Source organism: Notolabrus celidotus, chromosome 1 (genome assembly GCF_009762535.1).
Source record: "Notolabrus celidotus isolate fNotCel1 chromosome 1, fNotCel1.pri, whole genome shotgun sequence".
In the NCBI taxonomy this organism is placed as follows: domain Eukaryota; kingdom Metazoa; phylum Chordata; class Actinopteri; order Labriformes; family Labridae; genus Notolabrus; species Notolabrus celidotus.
The window spans coordinates 6,940,453-6,962,179 of NC_048272.1; the positions used below are offsets into that span (position 1 = coordinate 6,940,453).

The 21,727-nt window shown below is 39.2% G+C and overlaps 3 protein-coding genes across 5 annotated transcripts; 1 reads left to right on the forward strand and 2 right to left on the reverse strand.

Annotated features, from left to right (window-relative positions):
- Positions 1-10,574, reverse strand: usp49 (ubiquitin specific peptidase 49). Of its 3 annotated transcripts, none has more exons than XM_034686100.1 (7): positions 10,131-10,574; positions 7,746-7,866; positions 6,153-7,621; positions 4,483-4,690; positions 3,669-3,777; positions 3,300-3,505; positions 1-3,214 (listed from the first exon to the last, which is right to left on the reverse strand). In XM_034686100.1, exons 3-7 carry the CDS (start codon positions 7,554-7,556, stop codon positions 3,111-3,113), a joined length of 2,031 nt encoding a protein of 676 aa, XP_034541991.1. In that variant the 5' UTR covers positions 7,557-7,621; positions 7,746-7,866; positions 10,131-10,574; the 3' UTR covers positions 1-3,110. The 3 variants fall into 3 exon arrangements, with proteins under 3 accessions (XP_034541991.1, XP_034542007.1, XP_034541999.1); XM_034686116.1 differs by having other exon boundaries at positions 6,153-7,598; positions 10,131-10,439; XM_034686108.1 differs by lacking the exon at positions 10,131-10,574 and adding an exon at positions 9,799-9,981.
- A 712-nt stretch (positions 10,575-11,286) lies between these two features.
- On the reverse strand, positions 11,287-15,348 carry med20 (mediator complex subunit 20). The gene is made up of 4 exons (XM_034686503.1): positions 15,220-15,348; positions 13,852-13,997; positions 12,095-12,348; positions 11,287-12,013 (listed from the first exon to the last, which is right to left on the reverse strand). Exons 1-4 carry the CDS (start codon positions 15,231-15,233, stop codon positions 11,792-11,794), a joined length of 636 nt encoding a protein of 211 aa, XP_034542394.1. The 5' UTR covers positions 15,234-15,348; the 3' UTR covers positions 11,287-11,791.
- A 92-nt stretch (positions 15,349-15,440) lies between these two features.
- Positions 15,441-21,296, forward strand: bysl (bystin-like). The gene is made up of 7 exons (XM_034686260.1): positions 15,441-15,941; positions 16,279-16,429; positions 16,550-16,688; positions 17,328-17,461; positions 17,558-17,718; positions 20,304-20,406; positions 20,574-21,296. The coding sequence occupies exons 1-7, from the start codon at positions 15,665-15,667 to the stop codon at positions 20,926-20,928; spliced, it is 1,320 nt and encodes a 439-aa protein (XP_034542151.1). The 5' UTR covers positions 15,441-15,664; the 3' UTR covers positions 20,929-21,296.
- The last annotated feature ends 431 nt before the right edge of the window (positions 21,297-21,727 follow it).

Here is a 21,727-nt window from a genome sequence, read left to right on the forward strand (position 1 = left end):
TTTCAAATTTACTTTGTCTTTTAATAATTACTGTCAGGCAAAACCCAAATGACCATTACATTTATGACAGGTATTCTTACAGTACAAGACAGAACTCAAGGGGATCAGAACCAGTGGCATGACCACAACTGATCGCTAAAAAGTAAGACATTCATCGTCATTAGATTGTTCCAACTTTTACATAGAGCGCACAAATGTTTGTTTTGCATTTGACTCGTATCAAACACAACAGTTTTTTTCTTGATTACCTAACAAATTCTAAAGACCTTGATAGAAACAGCAGAGTAGAAAAAAAACATTGTATAACAAGCAGAAGAATTCCTGATTTTGTCTTAATTTCCTGTCAAGATGCAAAATGTACAATATATTGCTTTCAGGTGCTCAACTCAAATGGGTACCCCCAGTCTCCCAAAAACACATTCTTCAGTATGGCCATCTGCCCATTCACTCATCTCCTGCAGGTAAAACACAGGTGCAGCAGTGTCTCAAACCGTATCAGAGTAGTTACACTGTTAAACCACTGGGGGAGCTGCCAGTTAAAGAAGATAGAGGAGCTAAAGGATGAATAATAAAGATAGGACCAACAAGATCAGCCCCTCCTCAAAAGTGCAGCTTTCCATCAAACGTTTTGCGTCTTCTTTTCATTGAAGTAAAACATATTGTGACTACAAAATAAACTCAGAAACTACTTTTTGTCCACTGAGGGTACGGGACACAGTATCCAGTCAGAGCGGTACAATTGAGGAGAGGACATATAGATGACACAGGGTGACAAGTTTCCCAAAGTGACATTTCACAATAAAAAAAGTGAACAGGAGGTAACACGGAGTCTAGATTTATCTCACTGATCAGCTTCACATTGCAACCATTTCCCTCTGACACTAAGCCCACTGTGGGAAGCTCAAATGCTGATTAGCATGTTGTGCTGCTGTGTTCCAGACTGTAAGATGTCTGAATGTGAAAAACATTATTATAACAATTTCAACACCTCCAGTAACTTTAAAAAGAATAGATCAAATATCAGGAAGTGTCAGGCCATATTTGAAAAAACAATGACATGATTAATGACCCATAGACCCATGAGTTAATGTTAGCATACAGCAAATAATGAGCTAATGTGGCTGTTTGCTAGTAGCTATTAGCTAAATGCTAACACCCTTCCTTTTAAAAGTGTCATATTACACAATAGGTAAGGCAAAAACAGACATCTCTTTGTAAAGCCATCATATCTGTTCACCCATTAGCGAAGATGAAAACTGTTGATGTTTCCCTTGCTAACATTACTTCTAGAAAGACTAATGTTAGCATCACCATTTCCTAGCTAAAGGTTAGCTTGTAAGTGGTTGAATGCTAACATTAGCTGTTACGGGGTAATTGAATATATTGGCTATTTTCGAAACCGCCTACTATACTAGCAGTACGTCTGCCTTGTGTACTGTTTCCCACAATGCACAGCGCTCGTTCCACTTTTTCTTTTCTCTTCATTTTTTGATGGAAGGGAACTCAGTTTTTATGTACTGTGAAAATTATTAAATTCCATATAAACCACTTCCTAACTTTTTAAATTTATCAGAGAATGCTTAAGAAGCAGGCTGTTTTCGAAATGGCCTGCTACATACTAGCTATTAATGTAGTAGGCAGTAGGTATTGCCTATTACATACTGCTTTTGAATTTAGCATGTAGCATGACTGTTCTGTTTGATCTGTGTGGCAGTACGATGGGCCAGACATCACTGAATTTCCAGTTTTGGAAAGCGGAAGTAAACAACGGCCAAGCTGATAGAGAAACTGCTTCTTTAGCATCACTTATGATTTAAAAAGTTAAGAAGTAGTTTATGTGGAATTCAATAATTTTCACAGCACCTAAAAACTGAGTTACCTCGTCAAATTAAAAAGAGAAAAGAAAAAGCGGAACGAGTGCTGTGCATTGTCGGAAAAGGTACGTGAGGCAGACTGGTCCGATGCATACTGTGAAATTTTCCAGAATCAGTAGACGTCTGGAGAGTTTTGGCATACTGCAGATTTTGCTCTTGTTCACATACTACTTACTGCATTCTGAATTTTGGCCAAATCAGTACGTACTGCTAGTGTAGTAGGCGGTTTTGAAAACAGCCGCAGTTTCACTATCAGCTTAGCCGTTTTTTACTTCCACATTCCAAAACCGGAAGTCCAGTGACGTCTGACCAGGGTACTACAACACAGATCGAACAGAACAGTCATACTACAGACTAAATGAAAACGCAGTATATAGTAGGCAGTACCCACTGATTACTACATTAGTAGTTAGTATGTAGCAGGTTGTTTCGAAAACAGCCCGTCTTTACTAAGTATCGCCTGATTTTTTTCTAAATTTGCTCAATGAAAAGTTGGTAAAATTATTTTGTTAGATTTCCCACATTCCCCAACTTACAACCTAAAGACACACAACAATTTACAGGCATTTGAACATCCAAACTCCAAGTGTGCTGTCAGAGGAAAATGGTAACTGTTTGAATACGGAGATTCAAGTGTAACCGTACTGTTAAAGATGTACTTTTTCTCATGTAGTGTATGTATGTAGTGCATTGGCATCAAATGTTCTGAAATAACATTACAAGAATCCAGAATCTGTGTTGCCTTAAAATGTAAAATGCTGTCTCAGGAGAGTGCCTGTTTGGTTCCAGACTCAACAGACATGAGCCATATCTTTTTTTTCTTCTAAAAACATGGACACAAAACTCAGTGATCTGCAGGACACAGACCTGCTCCCACAGTCTTCAGGCCATTAACCAATATGCTGGTCCCATAGGGTGAGAAACCTGTGGCCTCATTTATGAAAAGGTTTTTTTCGTGTGTTAAAAATAAATTGAAAGATGTCCAACACTTAAATTTAAATCACCAATAATGTTTCCTTGGCAATAATACAATTTATCATCTTTGTCATCTAAAATATTCTGCTAAAATTAACCCCTGCCTCACAGGAGCCTGTCCTACTGCCCTCTTTTCCATCTTTTTTTAGGAAATCGTTTCATAGTGATTGTTTCCTTGACATCTGGGAAAACATCAGAGAACATTTTCATAAATGCAGCCATCATCTGCTGCGTACAGGTTGACATCACAGCGAAAGGTACCTATGCAGATCTCTGGGTGTAGAACAGAATATAGGCCTGAGTGTTACACACTTCCTCCACACTGCAAACCTTCATCTCAGAGTCGTTACAGTGGACCCAGAAACCTGAAGGGACATAAAATATGTTTAATATGCAGCAGAATAATCAGATTTCACATGTTGATCTGGATCTAGTTGGGTCTCTTCTCACCTCCTTCTGTATTGTAGCAGTATGCGGTGTAGTGCCCTGAGCCGAAGCCTTTACCATGATGCATAACTACAGCAGATAGATCGTAGGTGTAGCCTCCTCTGTGAACAGAGTGACCTGAGCCCGTGCAGCAGTATGGTTTGATGTTCAGAACTTGGTCAAAGGCCACATGGACGCCGATTTTCTCCCTATGGTTCCGCCCCGACCATCTGCCGTTCAACAGGAGCTTGTTAGCGTCACAGTTAAAACAAATGCTCATGTATTTAAGACTCCAAATTTAGCAACAAAATAAGCAAAACAGACTGGTTTATAAATGCAGCAGCTACTTAATGAGAAGTGAACATTTCAGAATTAGGCTTTAAAGAAACTTGCCTGAAGCGTTTGAGGTGCAGCCGTAGAACCTGAGGTAAACGGTAGATCAGAAGCTGCTTGCGTGCCTCTGACAGAACTAAAGGTTTATGGGATGATTTCCGTCTTCTTTCTGCCAAACAAGGGAACAAGAAGATATGAAGTTATTCCCCTAGACAATACAACTACATATAACTGTTGTGAGGTTTCGTCAAAGTGCAGAGGGAAGAACTGTGTTATATGTTAGGCTTTTCAAACAAAAATTTATTGGTCTGGCTTGAGAAAAGGCAATCAACAAATGTTTCATGTCACTGCCTCCTCAAGGTTAATGATGGAGGACTACAATCCTTACTCCTCCAACTACACAGAGTCCCGCTCACTCTCTGCTGGGTCTCTCAGAGGACAAGTGTTGGACCAAAGCTTGAGGGGCTGCCTTAAAGGCAGAGGAAAATATGATTTCTTTTTCAATTCAAAGAGTAGAATTTGAAATAACATCAACAATGACATTTTTAAATAATTCCCATTTAATTTTAAACTCTGCCTTAAAGCTGTTTTTGTTGACACACATTTATGCTATTCCAGCAACATCTCTTAAGGCAATAAAATGTTCTGCTCTGGACTAAGATTCCTTTTCTGATGAAACTTGAGCACAAATATGTGGAGCACAGCATTATTAAAAAGTCATCTGGATAACATTTGATTTGCATCAAAGTTTCATAATCACTTTTCAAAATGAAGTGCATTTAAATGACGCATCAATTTGTGCACAAACATCCTTAGTTAATCACATATGACAGACCTTTATTTTTTTTAAATGATAAAAAAAAACTAGACTGACTGTTGCAGTGGTTGCACGCGTAGATGCTGCCTTCAAGAGCCTCCATCTCTGTAAACTTGGACAGCATCTCGGTGAGGGTGCAGCTGCGTTGGTAAGCTGTGGAGCCTGATCCTTTGTCTATACTGTGGTAACGCTCTGGAAACTCCAAAGACAAATCCCAGAATGGCTCGACTGTGTTAGACTTGTGCTTACAGGACAGACACGTAACCTAAAACATGGGAGGAGAAGCAGGTGAGGACACAGACAGGAGATTAATAAATAGATCTAAGAGGAACTTTATTCTCTCTGTATCAATCAATATGATAAACCAAAGGATTCTTTTGTAAAACTATAGAGCAAAGTTCTTGAACATGCACTTTTACCTCTTGGGCAATTCAAAATCTTAATTTTTTAACCTTTCAACCCTGCTACGCAACTGTTTTAGCTAGGTTAACCTGTGTATATTTATTGTATCATTTTACCCACCGGCCCTTCCTATTTTAGTGCTTTCATAGTCAATCCCCAACACTCCACACTCCTTTTATTTGTAGTATTTTATTTGATCTTTTAATTGTTTTTATATCCAAATAAAAAAAAATGTTTGTTTGTGTTTGTTTTTTAAATGCCACTATAAATGACTCGATATCATTGTAAATGAGGGTTGCTCCTCGATGATCTCTTGAGTATAAATAAAGGTTGATTGATTGATGTGCTGAAGTTCTCACAATTTAGGGCCTCTATTTCTGTGGAGGCAATTAAAATGGGCAAACACAATGAATAAGGAAGATCTTCCCTCAAAAAGTCAGTGTTTATTTTGTGCTCTTTTTTAAATAAAGAATGACAAAAGGGGCTTTGAGCCTAACTACAACCAAGCTATATGATAATTAACAATATATTTAAATGTATGTTATGTTGATGCCTAAAAAAGAAATAGTATAATGTAAAGTATTTAACTATAAGAAAATAAGCAATAGAATTAAACTTATAACTCTAAAAATTATACACAAATAAACTGTATAAAATTGGATTAATTATAAAGCTATATAGAAATAGAAAAAATAATATTAACAACAGTTCCAACAGTATAAACATCGAAAGTAGAGTATGTACAGTGTGTAGGTGTGTGCAAATACAGTAATTGTTTTAAAGTGACAGGTGCTGAAATATTGCACAGGTCCTTGGAGGGGGTAGGGATAGGGAGAAAGGGAACGGGAGTGGTGGCTGCTAAGAAGTCAGTTGAGGGGGGTGTGGGACAGAGAGGGAGGCGGGTGACCGCTATGAGTCCAGCTAATGACATTAGCTAAGTATTTAGGCTTGTGTTCAATCAGTGATTCTACTGGGTGCTGAATTATCTGTTAAGACTTCCTCTTCTCCAAAACAAACACACACAAAACATTGAAGAAAGCAGATGAATGCATAAATAAAGAACTGTGTCTCTGCTCTTTGGTAGGGTTTGGTGCTTTTGGACTCAAAGCGACAGCTATCTTAAGCTCAGTGTTTCCTCACTTAACCTCCAGAAGTCAAATTCCTTAATATGACTAAATGTATTAAGAAAGCTCTGCAAGGTGAACAGTTATCATGTTAACAATCCTCATCACAGTGGCACATTGTGTCTTTTTGTTTGTTCAACACTGCATATTCTGATAATCTGCTCCCAAACCATCAAATGTTTCTTGTGCTGTCAGTCTTACCTGGCTGAGTAGCTGCCCGTGAAAGATGGTGTTCAGAACCTTAAGCACTTGCTTGGATAGCTTCCTCTTTGTGATTGGGATAACGATCCTGCGTTTGGACCCCTCTGTGTCCAGCTCCTGCTGAACCTTGTCCAGCAGTTCACACAAAAACTCCTGGGCGTCCTGCTGGTCATAGCCACGAAAAGCTGGGATGAGGTTCCACACGGAGTGCAGCATGGCAAAAGGAGACACTAAAGACCACCGGCCTGACCACATAACCCTGAAAAGTGTATGTAATTCATGGCACAGAGACATCTGCTGGCGGGTGGAGCACCGGGACTCCTTGGGCTGGACCAACTCTGCAGCCTGTGAGGGAGGGGGGACACTTTCTTTTTTCCCCAAGGGTAAGTTCCAACTGCCAGTCTTCCCCATGCGTCCAAGAGGACTTCCTGTCAGTGATGTGTTACTGCTGACTACACCGCCCGTTACACCCTTCACCCCTTGGTGGTTGGTCTTGGCCAGCAGCTCCTCAGTCTCACACAAGTCCAAAGTGAGAAAACACTCCCTGAATTTCTGCAGGTGGCTCAGCACTTGCAATATTGAGTTCATGTAGCATGTGTTTCCCAAGTTGCGCAGACCGGTGACACCTGGAGCGAGTCTCCTACGAGTCACTGTGTGTGAGGAGTAGTATCTCCTCAGTTTAGCAGCTCTGCCATTCTGAGGGGCCTTACGGGACAAGGTTAAGAGGGAAGGCTTCTTGGGAGGAGGAGGAGGTAGGCGTTCTGGAGGGTCGCGAAATTTGCGAGGAATGAGTGTGATGGTTGAACGTGGCGCCTGAGTAAGAAGCCTGGCACTTTTTCTGGGAGGGACATTGCCAAGCTCTTCCATGAGTCTTCTTTTCACCTCTTTTTTCTGTCTTTTAGCTTCCTCAAGTTTTTCTTGGCGCTGATCCTGCAGCTCCTGATGTTTGCTTATCCACACCTTAAGCATCTTCCCAAGAAGTGCTTTCCTCCTGTGACGCAGAGCTAGCTGCATGGCAGGCTGTGGCCCACCTTTTCCTACACAGGGGGTGCATTCCCCCCCAGTGGAGGAGCGCAGTGAGCGTCTACCTGGGCTGCGAACAGTAGAGAGCGCCCCTCTGAGGAGTTTGAGGTCACCCTCTGCATTGTCATTGAGTACATAGTCTCCACAGGCAAAACAGAAGACATCCAGCTCACGCACCTCCATAGCTAGAGGGTGGTGTGTCTCCTGAAAGTGTTTGAGCGAGTGCTCCTCTATGAAACGTCCACAGGCCACGTGGGAGCACTTGAGGCAGGCCCACACTGAATCGGTGGTGCTGCAGTCGACGCAGTGCCATTTTTGAGGATTGAGGATAGAATGGTCCTGGCCCAGGTGAAGGCGTCCCACGTGCTTACAACGATCCATCTCTCCAGATACACATGTGGCCTCAGTGAAAGGACACACGTCCTGTAACCAAGCAGGAATTCATTCTAGAGTGGGATTAATGGGAAACAATAGAATAAGTTTCCAGACAAACCACTAAAAAGACTGATTCCACACAAATTCCACACAATGCAGTGTATATATTAAAAGTAAATAAAAAGATACACTTACTGCAAAAGTAGTCTGCTTGATCCTGTTTGGTATGATACATCACAACTTCTGAAGCAAACTCAACGGCAACATCCAGCTTGATCACCCATGTCTAATGTCACCATCTGCACAAACAGGAACACTGAGGAACAAGGAAAAATTCAAATTAGTCAGATTAAAAATGGGCAAAGTATTATACACACAATGTGTTAAAGCCACTTGATCAATGGGTGTCATCAGTAGATGATTTAATGTAACACCTCTTTTCATTAAGCATGTTTTTTTTGTTTAGAAGTTTCTCCTCCACTCAGAAAGCTGGGGATGGATGGGTGGTATGCCTTTGATATATTTGTGATCCAGTCATTCCAATTGAGGCACTGACATAACACACGGCTATACAAAAAGACTTGACTAGACATCCGAAAGGATTTTTTTTTCGTTTTAAACCACAACACAACATCATGGTGGTCTAATAAGGAAAATGGTGACATTGGTGGAAAATGACCCCCTGTTAATGAAACACACCACAGGGTACTCATTGCCATCTAAATAATATTTAAAGCAGTTAAACAGCAAAGGCGGAATGTTGACATGAAGGAGAATTGCTGTCTCCTCATTTATATTAAGTGGTAATACGTGTAATAGTCTACATTAGCAGTGACAACGCTCTGCTGCGCACATTTCCCCTCGCTTTACGATTCTGTCTGTGAAAATAGCCTACAAATTTTAAAACTAAAATTGTAAATAAAAAATCTAACTTGCAGGTCAGTGTTTTTTTTTTTCAGAAAGTTGCACAGACATATCATGCTGTTAGATTGAGCTACTGGTGCTGTTTGTCTCTTAATACCAGTGGTGGACAAAGTACACGGCTTCATTACTTAAGTCAAAGTATAGATACTCCAGGTCAAATATTACTCCAATACAAGTGAAAGTTGCTCTGTCAAATAATTACTTGAGTTAAAGTACTGGAGTACTTACTTTTAAAAAACTTAAGTATTCAAAGTACTTCTTAAAAAAAATCTCAAAACGTTGTATTTTCACAATACAGAGGTGCAGTAAGAACACAGAGCAGTGCATTTGGTTACATTATGTTTATTTAGAAACCATTACTTGAGATCTCTAAAAACTATACCATGGAATAAAAATAGACCCTAAGTTACTCCAAGCACAGACAACTTAGTCTGAAATGTTCATCTGGAATTAAACAAATGTTATGTAGCTGAACACGCTTTCTCAGGTTGCACAGTGAATGTTTGTATGTTTGGGCAGAGTGGGAAACAGGGAGAACATTTCAAACGATACGTATCATTCTTCATTTCATAAACCTCTAACACGGGCTGAAGATATGGACATGGGTGCTCAGGTGGAGAATTAGAGCCATCATTGCCACCTCTAAATGAACTGCCTGATCTGAGTGAAATCTGCTCTGTGTTTGCTCCACGTTCTACCGTGGAGTGGAGACGCACGATATATACAGGCACGGCTAAAACACTGAGACAAACAGAACTACACAAACACATTTTACTGTCTTAGGGATCAGATTTACGAAAAGAGAAGGAAATTCATGAGCTGACTTCAAAGCAAAAGTAGTGAGTAACAAGAGCATTGATAGAAATTTAGTGGAGTATAAAGTACAATAATTGTCTATTAAATGTAGTGGAGTAAAAGTAATAAATTCCCCCCAAAATAATACTGAAGTAAAGTACAGTACTCAAAATGTTTTACTTAAGTACAGTACTCGAGTAAATTGACTTTGTTACTGTCCATCACTGCTTAATACAGGTGGCAATGGTTTGAACAAATGTTACAATATCCCATCTGTCTCTGGTCTCTTTCCATGTTTTAAAGCCTGCTGTCTAAAACAAATTGGCCGACTCTAAACGCCATGCTAAGCTACCCCACGATCACCATGTTCAGCCAGAACAAAGAACAGTGGGAGAGCCACTCTCCAGGAACATCCAACAACTTTGTTGGTGTGAGGCAGCCCAGCAACCAATAAGTTAGCTAACGCCGCTAACCGCTAGCCTCAGCAGTTCTCCTAAGGATTAGCGTTCACTAGCCTTTGACGTCGTACCTGAAGGTTTACTGTTATAAACGGAGGATTTGTTGCCACCAATTAGCTAACGTTTATGTTATTAGCTTGCCACAGTGGTTAGCTTTAGCGCCGTAGCTAACGCGGAGGACAATCGAAGTGAACCTAACGGCTGTTGTCGGTCGCTAACATCCACTAACGTCCACTAACTATTAACGGCTTAGCTCGCTAGCGAACTGCGCCGTTAACAGACACAGACTCCCCGGTGACTTTCATCATAGAAAGCCGGGTAACAGAGGGCACATTAACCCCGGGCCTTATCTGTGTTACTACACTGTATAACATCTGATAATGGTAGAACTGGGTAACGTTACCATCGCCCGCATCCATCCATCCGGTTGGTACTATCAGAGCTGGTTGTTGTCCTCCTCACAGATTGAACAACCCAACTCTCCATCCGAGTCCAGACCCTGCCGCTCTCATTGGACTGGGACTGACTGGCAGCCGGTCTCTCATTGGCGGATTGGCTGAACAACAGGCAGCACGGTGGACCGTCCGTCCGTCCACCCACCGAGGCCACATGGAACAATAACTAATCGAGGCTAGACTGCAAGCCGGGCGGAGAGGACGGCTGCCCCTGACCCCGGTGTCCCCGAAAGCCCCGTGCTCGACCTGCGTCAGCTGGTTTCTCGTAATCTCATAAAATGTACTTGGGGATGAAGCTTTTAAGCACAGTATAAGCTGAATCCGGTGTGGAAGCTGCCATGTGTAAGGGACTTAAAATCAAGACTTGAGGCTTTGTGATTCAAGTTAACACAGGGTATAACAGACTGAAACTGGTGCCAAGTGCTAATCCAGCAAAAGGCTGCTGTCTGTTCAAACAGGGTAATTAGGGATTTCAAATCATTGTTCCCCTCTATTTTATGTTTTTTAGTTTTAAAGTTTTTCATTTTGATATAAATTTTTGAGTCATGGTGATGATGTATTGGAAACACATTTTTGAAAACCTCCTATCCCAGACTACTTGTTTTTAGTATTTTCTTTTCTGCAAATCCTCTCAGATTTGTTTGTTCCTACAATTGAGAACAAAGATCCTTCTCCACCATTGAATTAGCTCTTACTGTGTAAACATGACCTGTTCTAAGTAAAATCCCTGAAAAGTTATGTACCTCTTATGATCAACAATTACTGATGTTTAAAAATGAGTTTTCTAATGGCTTGAAATGTATTTAATGTTTCCTGCTAAGACACCTCAGGAGATTGTTTACAGATTATGTAATTTGTTGATACCAATGCTTTTGCATTGAAGAAATTATGGCATATCACAGCAGGAAAAGCACAGGTGTAAATAGTTAGTCATGACTAGATTCCACTTAGCTTGTTTGCTGGAAGGCCAGGATTAAAAAATCCAAAGGTTGTTGGTTAAACTTGAAGTTTTTCCTTCATTGACATATAAATAGTATTATATTTATTGAGCAAAATTGTAGTTTTAATGGGATTCAAATAAAAACAAAAAGGTAAAGAAACATGTTCATATTACCTGTATTTTAATGCTAAAAGTCTACATCTCACACAATTAAAAGTCTACCTTAACTAAACCATTAGAGAATTGAGCTCTTCAGGTCTCTGCACAGATTCACAGAAATTAATTTGCTTAGTAACCCAAAAAAGTGTATTCTGTTCAATACTTTATTTACTAACTAATCATTGCACCCATTGCAGGAAATATAACAATATTTACCAATAGAAAACTGTCTATGAGGGTAGTTAACCCCTGGTTCCAAATATATGTGCTGATGTCAAAAGACTATCAAAAAGAAATGCAAGTTGTACATACATGATCATAAAAAGATCACTGTGGTATAAACTGAGAGCAACACAGATTTCAGCTTCTAAAATGTATTACAAGATGGCTTCACAAACAGAAATTAGAAACCCAAACTTTCAAAATGTTTAGTTACCATGCTGATCCATAGGACCAGAGTTATAACATCAACACATAAATAAAAAAATAGATCTCTAAATTACTGACAACTCAACGCACATTACTCCCTGGGACCTGCAGTTTACGAAGTTTGTTGAACAGCTCCAGGTACTGTGTCATAGTGTCAACACAGTCTGCTGGTGCAAAGAGCCCTTCAGGTTTGGCAGCAAACACAGATGGAAGTTCAGGGGCACTGGAGCTCAGAAAAGAGGTCATGAACTCCCTCATGAGATTCCAGCAGTCCCCTGGAACCACACAGGGACAGTACTCCACCTGAGGGAACACACTAAGAGTTAGCGCACTCACAGGGAATGTGATGTTTCCACTCTCAGAAACATTGATTTCAATGCTCACCTCTACTGATATCCCTCTGGCACTGGAGCTCATCGTCACAGTGCCAACTTTTATCAAAAAGTCACAGTAGCGATATCTAGAACCACGGCACTCCACCTTGTGTCCCTTGGCATTTTGGAAGTGACTTTTTAGCTTCACCATGAGAACATCAAAGTTTGCATCAGCGATCAGGCAGGGTCCACCTTCAAACAGAGCCATGCAGCTCAAGGGAGTTTCAGAGTTGTGCATCACGTATAAGAGCTTGGAGGGCTGACCTGGAACAAACACGCAATAGTTATTATCAACAGAGTTGATAATAGTTGGGGGGGGAATCATCAGAATATACTTAACAATGGTTTCTATTTTAACTGCATGCCAACCAAGTGTAATGGAAATTTCAAAAGCCTTTGTTTGATTTAACAACACAACCACATTGTTAGGCATTTTTTGTTTTGTCATCTATTTTAGAAAGTATTAGATTAATATATCCTAGACTCATTACATGTAAACTGAAAAGTTCCAAGAATTTGTCTATATCAATTTTTTAAATGATTGTGTTCAGCTCAAACAATGTAAAATTCAAATCTCAATATATTAAAACATTCAATTATCACTGCTCAGATATGGAGGCCTGGTCTGTACACAAAGTTAAAGATCAGTGTGTCTCAGTTATGCGTGCATGAATAATCTGATTATAACCACCTATAATGTCCATGGACTGAATCATCCTATTAAAAGGAAAAATAATTATTACAATCTTAATATTATTATTATTTTGTATGTTTGTATTCACTTATTTTTTAATTGTGTACTATCTATTTATTCATGTCTTTACTTCCTGACTATGGACTAGGTGTTTTCAAAAATCTTGTTTATATCTGTTTTGTCTCTGAGTCTGATCGCTGCATTGTTGCTTTGTGATGTTGGCTGAGTCTAATAAAAACGTTCAAAAAAAAAAAAACATTCAATTATCAATTTGAGTAAATAGTTATTCAAACAGAATAAATACTCTATACCATATTATGTGAAATATTCGTATGATTTTAGTTACTGTGTTTCTGATTTTCATGAGCTATAGGCCAAAATTACTCAAATTAAAACAAATAAAAGGATTTCAATATTTTAATTATATGTAGCAAATATAATAGATGAAACATCAAAGTTAACCTTTTTGGATGAAACTGCTTAAAAAAAAACATTTATACAATATTCCTTTTTATTGAAATGCATCTACTGCAACTGTATACAGAACTGTATTTTGCAGTGTTCAAATGCCACAAGGTGGCAGTAACAAAATTTCAAGTGCTTTAAAAGAACTATGCAACTCAATCAATTTCTCTCAAACAATAAATGCAATGAGAAACATTCAAGTGATGATTGTCATTGCACTGCTAGAGAGTGTCTAATCTTGAATAAAAAAAGGTAATATTGCATTGACTATATAATGCATAACCTTCTTTGGATCTGTAAGTTTACTTAAAGAGAAACCACAGCTAGAAACAAACAGAGATGAGGGACTTTGAAAGATGTGCTGGTTCATCATCTGAAGATATACATAACGTCACTGTAGTTTTGCATTTGAAGAGTAGGATTACTAGTGTATTGTAAAAGTTTGGATTTCTCAGTCTCTGTAACTTAGACTCATTTAAAAATATGTGTCTCCAATGCTCCCATGCTCTGTGTGAGTTATTACTAATTTAAAGGAATATCCACTGTCAATTTTCATTAGCAGATTTCCTAATAATAAATTTGATGCTAAAGAGAGCGTATGGACTTACCGCTGACATTTCCTGTTGCATGGTATGTCTCACAGTCAACACAGAAGCTGCCCTGCTTTACAGCTCCCAGCTGCTCCAGCTTCTTGTGCAGGATGTCGACTGTCTGCTGCACACTCTTCCCCTCTGCCACAGGCACCTGGCACACACTGAGGGAAAACAAAGCACCACACAATTCAATTTGCTATATTGGCATGAACAAAGACATGTTGTTGCCAAAGCACATACGATTCATACATGCATTACATATATATTCATTACATATTATATGCATTAATAAACAATGGTGTCACCCATACAGCATATCTCAATGTCCTCACTTGGTGCGGTAAGCTCATAAAACCTTCACCTAAAATCAAATATTATGGGATGGTGCGTTCCTCAGCCTATGACAGGCAGACAAATATTTAGCAGCCAGAGGAGCTGCTGACCCTTCCCCCAGGAGAACGGACAGTTTATCTTCTGGGGTTAATGTTTGGAAGTTTGTTACCATTTAAGCAACTTCCTTGTAGTGGGAATCTCTTAGTAAAGAGAACTTGCTACAGTGGAGGAGGAAGTGCATCTCTGTCTTTATGTCCCCTGTAGAGCAGTGAGCACATAGACATTTAGGGTCAAATAAGAATTAATTCTACTTTGGGTCTTTGTTTGGTTTCTCCAGTGTTCTAAATACAGATCTATGGAGTGCTTCATGATGAGTTTAATTTTGTTGTGTTTTGGATCAGTGCTGATGGAAGTCTGGCTGATTAGCTTCCTCACCAGCTGACTAAGGGGACAGTTTTCAGGGTTCAGCTCTTGGATTTTTACTGCTTTAAATTGAAGTGTGTCTTTTGGGCTTAAATTTAGATGTGTCCAAAATTTGATTGCACGTTTCTGAATGTTTAACAGCAATGGGGAAACCAGTTCTGCTCGGCAGACGTTCTTTGGAGTTTTTCTTTGAACATTTAGAATTCTTCTACATAATTCAGTATGGAGAGCCTCTATTGGGTGTTTGCCCCATGAGCCATGCTCCAGTCTACTGAGGTGGCTCCCAGATCTCACTTCCACACAGAGCTATAGGTAAAATAACACTATCAAATATTTTTGTCCAGATCTAATTGGAATGTTAATCTTGAATAATTTGGGTTTTAATGTGTCAGGAAAACAGCAGTGCAATATGAACGTAAGAGATGACAAACAAAGCCAGATCTGCTTTTTTATTGTTATGAACATGTAACGTGATAACAATTGCTCCCTGTTTTGTGGACCACCGCACTGAGCGTGGATCGCTGCATACTGCATACACTTCGTGTGCGAGATTGGCTGAAAATATACCTTATTGTAAATTGAGGAGATAATGATAACAATACTTAAAAAGCGATATAATCAACTCACCAAGTGACACCCATTTGATGCTGTTTGAGTCCAATTGATTTCTTAGCCTGTGTTGATGACTACTTCCGGGTGAAAGAAGTAGTTCCGGTAGAATTAAATCCGAGTTTGGGAGATTTTACTCACCAAGGGGCATTACAAAGGTACAAAAATAACGCTGAAAAATTTCCATGGCATCGACACAAGCAGTACAATAATAACAATAGTATTTAGCATGTATCTACCTTTTTATTTCTCGTTTAAAGAGGTTAGACAGCATTGCGTACACATACGTCACTTCCTCTTGACATGGACGTCTGCACGTGTTGAAAAAGTGACTGTTTACAGCTCGGAGGGTTCAAGAGGAGAAGATTTAGTCACATAACTTTTCATATAAAATTATAGACAACACTAACAACAGAAACTAAAATATAGTAGCTTCATCTTCTTTCAAATTTACATCTTTGCGATGCCGAAGGTGAAAAAATCGAGAGGTGGAGGAGGAGAAAAGAGCGGAGGATCGGTGGCGCTGGCTGATCAGATCATGCAGACCGACACGGTGCGAGCCCGAGGTCGGGTGAAGAGCAGAGACAGTCGGGCAGAAAACGAGGACAGCTACGTAGACGAGCGTCTGTCAAGGAAGATCTTACAACAGGCCCGAATTCAACAAGAGGAGCTACAGAGCGAATATGGCGTGGAACCAGAGAAGAAGAAAGCACCAGTCACTGTTCTTGGTGATGTTGGAGGTAACTTATGCTACCTTACGTACTACTTACTTACTATGAGCTGCACCCACAATAATGAAGATCTTAGGTTTTGTATTGCATTAAATGTGTAAAAATGACTCATTAAAATGCAATTTTGGTACATAGGCAAGTTGCTCATGACATTTCTGTAATTGTCCAGATAATTTCTAATCAAAATCAGGTTTCAGTATTTTGAAGTGGTATTTTCTTATCTTGCATAGATGTAGTAAATCAGTGATTAAACACATCCTTGAAAATGAACATATTGATTATTGAAACATTGCAGTGTTAGTGTACTAATATCATAAACCATATTAACCCTGCATTCCAACTCTAGGTGCTGATGCTCAGGATGCAGACTCAGATGATGAGTGGCCAGCACTGGGAGCAGAAGGTGCTGGGGATGTTGAGTGTGAGACCGAAGTTGTTGTTGATGCTGATGATGAAAAGGCCATGGAGATGTTCATGAACAAAAACCCACCAGTGAGGTAAGATGAGATACAATCCTAACCTAATATTTACAATAGCTGCAGAGATTAAACAAACATTATGCACCAAATTCTACGTTCGATGGTAAGCTTTGTTTTTTCTCCTGATGTCTTTTGTAGACAAACTTTAGCAGACATCATAATGGAGAAGATTACAGAGAAGCAGACAGAAGTCGGGACAGTAATGTCAGAAGTGTCAGGATGTCCTATGCCCCAGCTTGACCCAAGGATAATAGAAGTGTACAAAGGTGTCGGCAAGGTAAGTTTACATCTTCATGTTTAATGTAATTTAAATGTTTTTATATTATTGTTCTTCTACCCTTAAAAATACATTTAAACATTGCAGTAAAATACAATCTTCACACCCAAGAGATCTTTACTGGGTTGCAAAGTTGTTCTTCCTACTTTGGTGTCTTCACAAGCTCAAAGGCATGTCATGAAAAGACACAGCAAAAATATATATGTCATTCATTATTGCTAAACTAATTCCAAGTAGACTCTAATAAAAGGTTATACCATGCATACAACATTTTGCAGTTGACAAATGAGCCAAAAAGTTGAGATGAAAGAAATGAATCCATCCATTAGCCATCAAGCTAACTTTTATTTTGTATTTCATGTTTCTGCCTAATTTGACCTCATTTCAGTCAGCTCAGCAGTTGGTCCAGAAAAATTCTCAAAGTAAAATTAAAAGAAGGGATGAGTGCAAATGGAACTTTCTTATAGGCAGAGGTCTCTGACCTAGTTAGAATTAGTCATGTCAATATGATAATATGCACTGTTTATTGGCAAATACATGAATGAACAGCAAATGTGCATTTATGTACGTAATGTAAAGCTAGTGATATCCCAGAGAGTTAGGAAATTATGCATGTGTTTTCTTTCCCTTTTTCTTTAGGTGCTGTCAAAATATCGCAGTGGTAAGTTGCCGAAAGCTTTTAAAATTGTCCCGGCACTTTCAAACTGGGAACAGGTTCTTTATTTGACTGAGCCTGAGAACTGGACTGCAGCTGCCATGTACCAAGCAACAAGGTGAGACCCCAGGGGGTTAGTGCATGGCTTTAAAATCAGAGAGTTAACATCATCACAGGTACTGCAATGAATGGTTTTCTTCCATGTCTGTTCAAGGATCTTCTCCTCCAATCTGAAAGAGAGAATGGCCCAGCGGTTTTACAACTTGGTGCTGCTGCCCCGTGTGCGGGATGATATTGCGGAGTACAAGCGACTTAACTTTCACCTCTACAGTGCTCTGAAGAAGGCCTTGTTCAAACCAGGAGCTTGGTTCAAAGGTGAGACAGAATGTACTTCAAATAATGTTAGAATCAGCTCTGTTTGAATTTAAAATATTCCTGACTTCTTTCTACAGGATAATATGAGTAGAGTCTGTCTTCTAGAGTCAGTGACCAGATTTGTGTCCTCAGTGGTTTGCAGAACAGCAGACAGACAGACAGCAGTGTATGATACAGAGACAGATAAGTAGAAACAGTGGCAGTAGTAGTAGCTTAGGTAAACGGTGAAGTTCTACACTGCATGAACTGAATCTCAAAATGTGTATTGTTAATCTTTAAGTGAAGAAATTACTAGGAAAAAATCATTTTAATGATACTGATAATATGACACTGCTATTACAATACAATAATGGTTGCTAATGGCAAATATCCCTACTTGAGTCATTAAATGTAAAATGAAAGCTGTGTGGATCAAATTTGAGACAGGTTTTTCCCATTTTCAGAGATAAGTATGATGTTCCAGTGTTAGAGTATAATTTATTGACTTTTCTCTGTAATTCCTAAAAAGAAATTTCAATAAAATAATATTGTACCCTCCAATAAATGTGGGGCTCCAAATCATGATATTGCTTAGGGTGCCAAATTGGCTGAAGAGCCAGCCCTGATGGTAGACATCACTAGCTATTGTTTTATTTCATGCACACAGTATGTGGGGCTAAGCGCTATTCACACAGCCCCCCTTGAAAACTAAAAAATGTATGATGTATATGAAAGAGATTCTCTAAACCTTGCTGCAGATCGCAAGACTTCTAGCACTCTTCTCTTTTCTAATTACAGCTCTGAAATCAGAACATTTATTCATTGGGATTAATTGCTATCTGAATGGTCAATAACACCATTGGTTGTATGAGCTCAGTAATTAGAGCACTCTAATGATTGTTAATTAATGTTTTGTCTCTGATCCTCTCAGCCCTGTGTGATCACAAACTGTCCCAGTTTAATGGGACTATTTTCCCAAAACATCGCATGACCCATATTTTGAAACGCTCAATGATCAATATGAGACAACCCCACTGGGTGGCAGTGTTGTATACAAATATACTGTCCTGTTTCCTCATTTGTTATGAGAGATGTTTTATATGCCAGTTGCAAATTCAACATCAAGTATTGCATTATAGGGGTTCAAGAAGCAAGTACATAATATATATTCTAATGTATTCATGTCATGAAAACACTCATTCCTTTGGTTTCTCCTCGTGACCCATTTCAGTAGTATGAAGGTATTAATGTGGACAATCACAACAGCAAGGTTAATTGTTGTCCGGAGGAGTGATGGATATGATGGCAGAATTTCCCAGAATACAACTTTTCTTTTTCCGAGTAGAAGTTAGTAACTTTTTCCAAATAATTCAAAGTCTTTGTCAGTTAAACTCCTTTGGTGAGTGTTTGGTTGGTTAATAAACAAATGAATACTGTTGCCTCTACTTCAGGGGTTCCCAAACTTTTCAGCACGCAACCCCCAAATATAGATGCCAAAGACTCGCAACCCCCACTGTCCCTCAAAGTGATTTAATGTTCATTTAGCTGGTCTGCGGAAAATTAGCCTACCTATATGAGCATCTGGCTGTGTTTCCTGTGCTGTTATGAATTAACCTACTGCTACTGATGCCTTTTGTTAATTAACTGTTCACTAACCCAAAACTTCGGAGTCATCTGGCAAGAAGAAAGGCACAAAACTCATTACATTTTCTATTTTCAGTGTTTTATTTCAAGGTTAGCTAATATTTTTGTCTATATTTTTTACTATAATGGGTAAAATGGACTATTTTTAGATAATTTTAAAAAATAAATATTCTGGAAGACATCTCACAGCCCCCCATTTGTGTTTCGCGACCCCCCAAGGGGTCCAGACCCACATTTTGGGAACCTCTTCTCTACTTGACCCATTAAAGTAAGCATTTACACCATTAACAACAAGATTGACCATTTCTCTATTGCAGCTTTTAGTGCTTGTAACCACTGCTGGGGTGTGAGTTTCAGGGGAAGTAACACCATGTTCAAATCAAACATTCGCACTGAGGGATTTGTTTGATTGTTAAAAGATAACAGGATGAGATAATTGTTCATGAAACACTATTTTAACATGCATAGGGCAAGCTCAGCAGAGAGTAAAGATCCATTGCTTTGTCCTCTAGGTGTTTGTCAAAATCAACTCAAACCAAAAGTTCCTCACAAGACCTATAATTAAACACATTTCACTGTATTTTTTTTATGTATCAGATTTGAGTGAAAATAGCTTAGTGTAAATGGAAAAGCTGTTACTGTCTAAATTAATTAAATTTTAGGTTTACATGAAAAGTAAGAAAATACAGGCTGGTGGGGTTTCTAACTGGTGCAGATAAGGATCGTCCTCTTCACTAAAATCCCAATTCACATGATATGCAAATTATATGATGCCATTGGAGATCTAAAGAAGCCATTTTGTAGATAAGGGGAGCCAGTCTATGTGGACTTAATCGAGGTTTGTCTTTTTACTAGAAATTAAAACACAGGTTTATGACAGCTTTTGATGCATCTGTTTTGGCCTTTTTCTGACAGTGCAGTGCAGGAAACACTCTTCTTCATTTTGTGTCTCTGTCACGCAGGTATACTGCTTCCTATGTGTGAATCAGGGACATGTACTCTCAGGGAAGCCATCATCGTAGGAAGCATACTCACAAAGTGCTCAATCCCTGTGCTCCATTCTGGGTGAGTTTTCTTTTCACTGACTCTTGTCAGCATCTCATCATTGGGTGTGGGGTTTAGCCAGTTGACCTTAGAAGCTTTATATTGTCTGGTGTTGGCAGGTTCAAGGAAGGTCAGGGTTACATAATATGGAAGGTTGTAGAACATGCTCTCTCTTTCTTATCTTTCAGTGCTGCAATGCTTAAGTTGGCAGAGATGGAGTACAACGGCGCAAACAGCATTTTCCTACGTCTCTTACTGGACAAGAAATATGCCCTGCCTTTCCGTGTCCTGGATGCCTTGGTGGCTCACTTCCTGTCCTTCCGCAGTGAAAAACGTGTACTTCCTGTGCTGTGGCATCAGAGTTTACTCACCCTGGCTCAGCGCTACAAGGCTGACCTGGCCTCTGAACAGAAAGGGTCACTCCTGGAGCTGCTCAAAATACAAACACACCCTCAGATCTCTGCAGAGATTCGTAGAGAACTGCAAAACTCAGAGTCCAGGGATATTGAAATTGGGCTCCCTGTTACAGTTGAAATGGAATGAAGTCTGGCCTGTGGCATCCTTTTCCTCCTCCTCCTCCAATGCGAATGAGTTATGGTTTGTGCTGCAAAAACAACAGAATCTAATAACTAATCTAACTTCATAATTCTTCTTTTCTTATCAAAGAAGAGTTTATATATAAGTTTCTCATTACAAAGTCTCAGGATTCTCCTCAAAGCAATGATGAGTTTGCACATTTCAAGATGCACATCAGAAGTGACATGTGATTTCATATCTTCAATCTGAGCTGGTTTTTCTTGCAGTTGTGGTGCATTGCTTGCATTGCTTGAGAATAAGAAGACTGGAGTTTGTGTGTCTAAAGATCAATGTTGGTATTTCCATGTGGATTAAACATAAAATGAATTCTAAAAGCTTGGTCATGGATTATGTGGTTAGATAAAGTTAGCTATTTAAGCCATACCAAGGATGGATGGTAAAAGAAAGTTAATTGTGAACAGTGGTGCATGGTTTTTCAAACATTTACTGTCCCTGTCTTCATATCTTCAAAAAGTCGATTTTCATACAGAATACCAAATTAGCTGTAACATATAAAAGCTTGTGAATTGTGTCAATTTAGTTTGGTATTGTTTCTGTGGTCAATTCAACTTAAACTGACTTTTTATAGTTATTTCATATACAAATGTATTTAGATTAGCAATAACGCAGCTTAATCTTAAATTACATTCCAAAAAACAAAAGTATTCAGCTTAAAGTCAGTATGTTACCTTAAAAGTATGAATATGAAATGTACTATTTTGAGGGAAGCTTGCCCGCTCACCAACAAACCTATCTTACCAGTAGC

Coding starts and splice junctions, on each gene's coding strand:
- bysl (XM_034686260.1), top strand. CDS start 15,665: ATGCCGAAGGTGAAAAAATCGAGAGGTGGAGGAGGAGAAAAGAGCGGA. Junction 17,462..17,557: donor GCCATGTACCAAGCAACAAG/GTGAGACCCCAG, acceptor TGTCTGTTCAAG/GATCTTCTCCTCCAATCTGA. Junction 20,407..20,573: donor ATCCCTGTGCTCCATTCTGG/GTGAGTTTTCTT, acceptor CTTATCTTTCAG/TGCTGCAATGCTTAAGTTGG.
- usp49 (XM_034686100.1), bottom strand. CDS start 7,556: ATGGATCGTTGTAAGCACGTGGGACGCCTTCACCTGGGCCAGGACCAT. Junction 4,691..6,152: donor ACGGGCAGCTACTCAGCCAG/GTAAGACTGACA, acceptor CCCATGTTTTAG/GTTACGTGTCTGTCCTGTAA. Junction 3,215..3,299: donor CTGCTACAATACAGAAGGAG/GTGAGAAGAGAC, acceptor ATGTCCCTTCAG/GTTTCTGGGTCCACTGTAAC.
- med20 (XM_034686503.1), bottom strand. Junction 12,349..13,851: donor TGCAACAGGAAATGTCAGCG/GTAAGTCCATAC, acceptor TGTTTGTTCCAG/GTCAGCCCTCCAAGCTCTTA. Junction 12,014..12,094: donor CCAGAGGGATATCAGTAGAG/GTGAGCATTGAA, acceptor GTGTTCCCTCAG/GTGGAGTACTGTCCCTGTGT.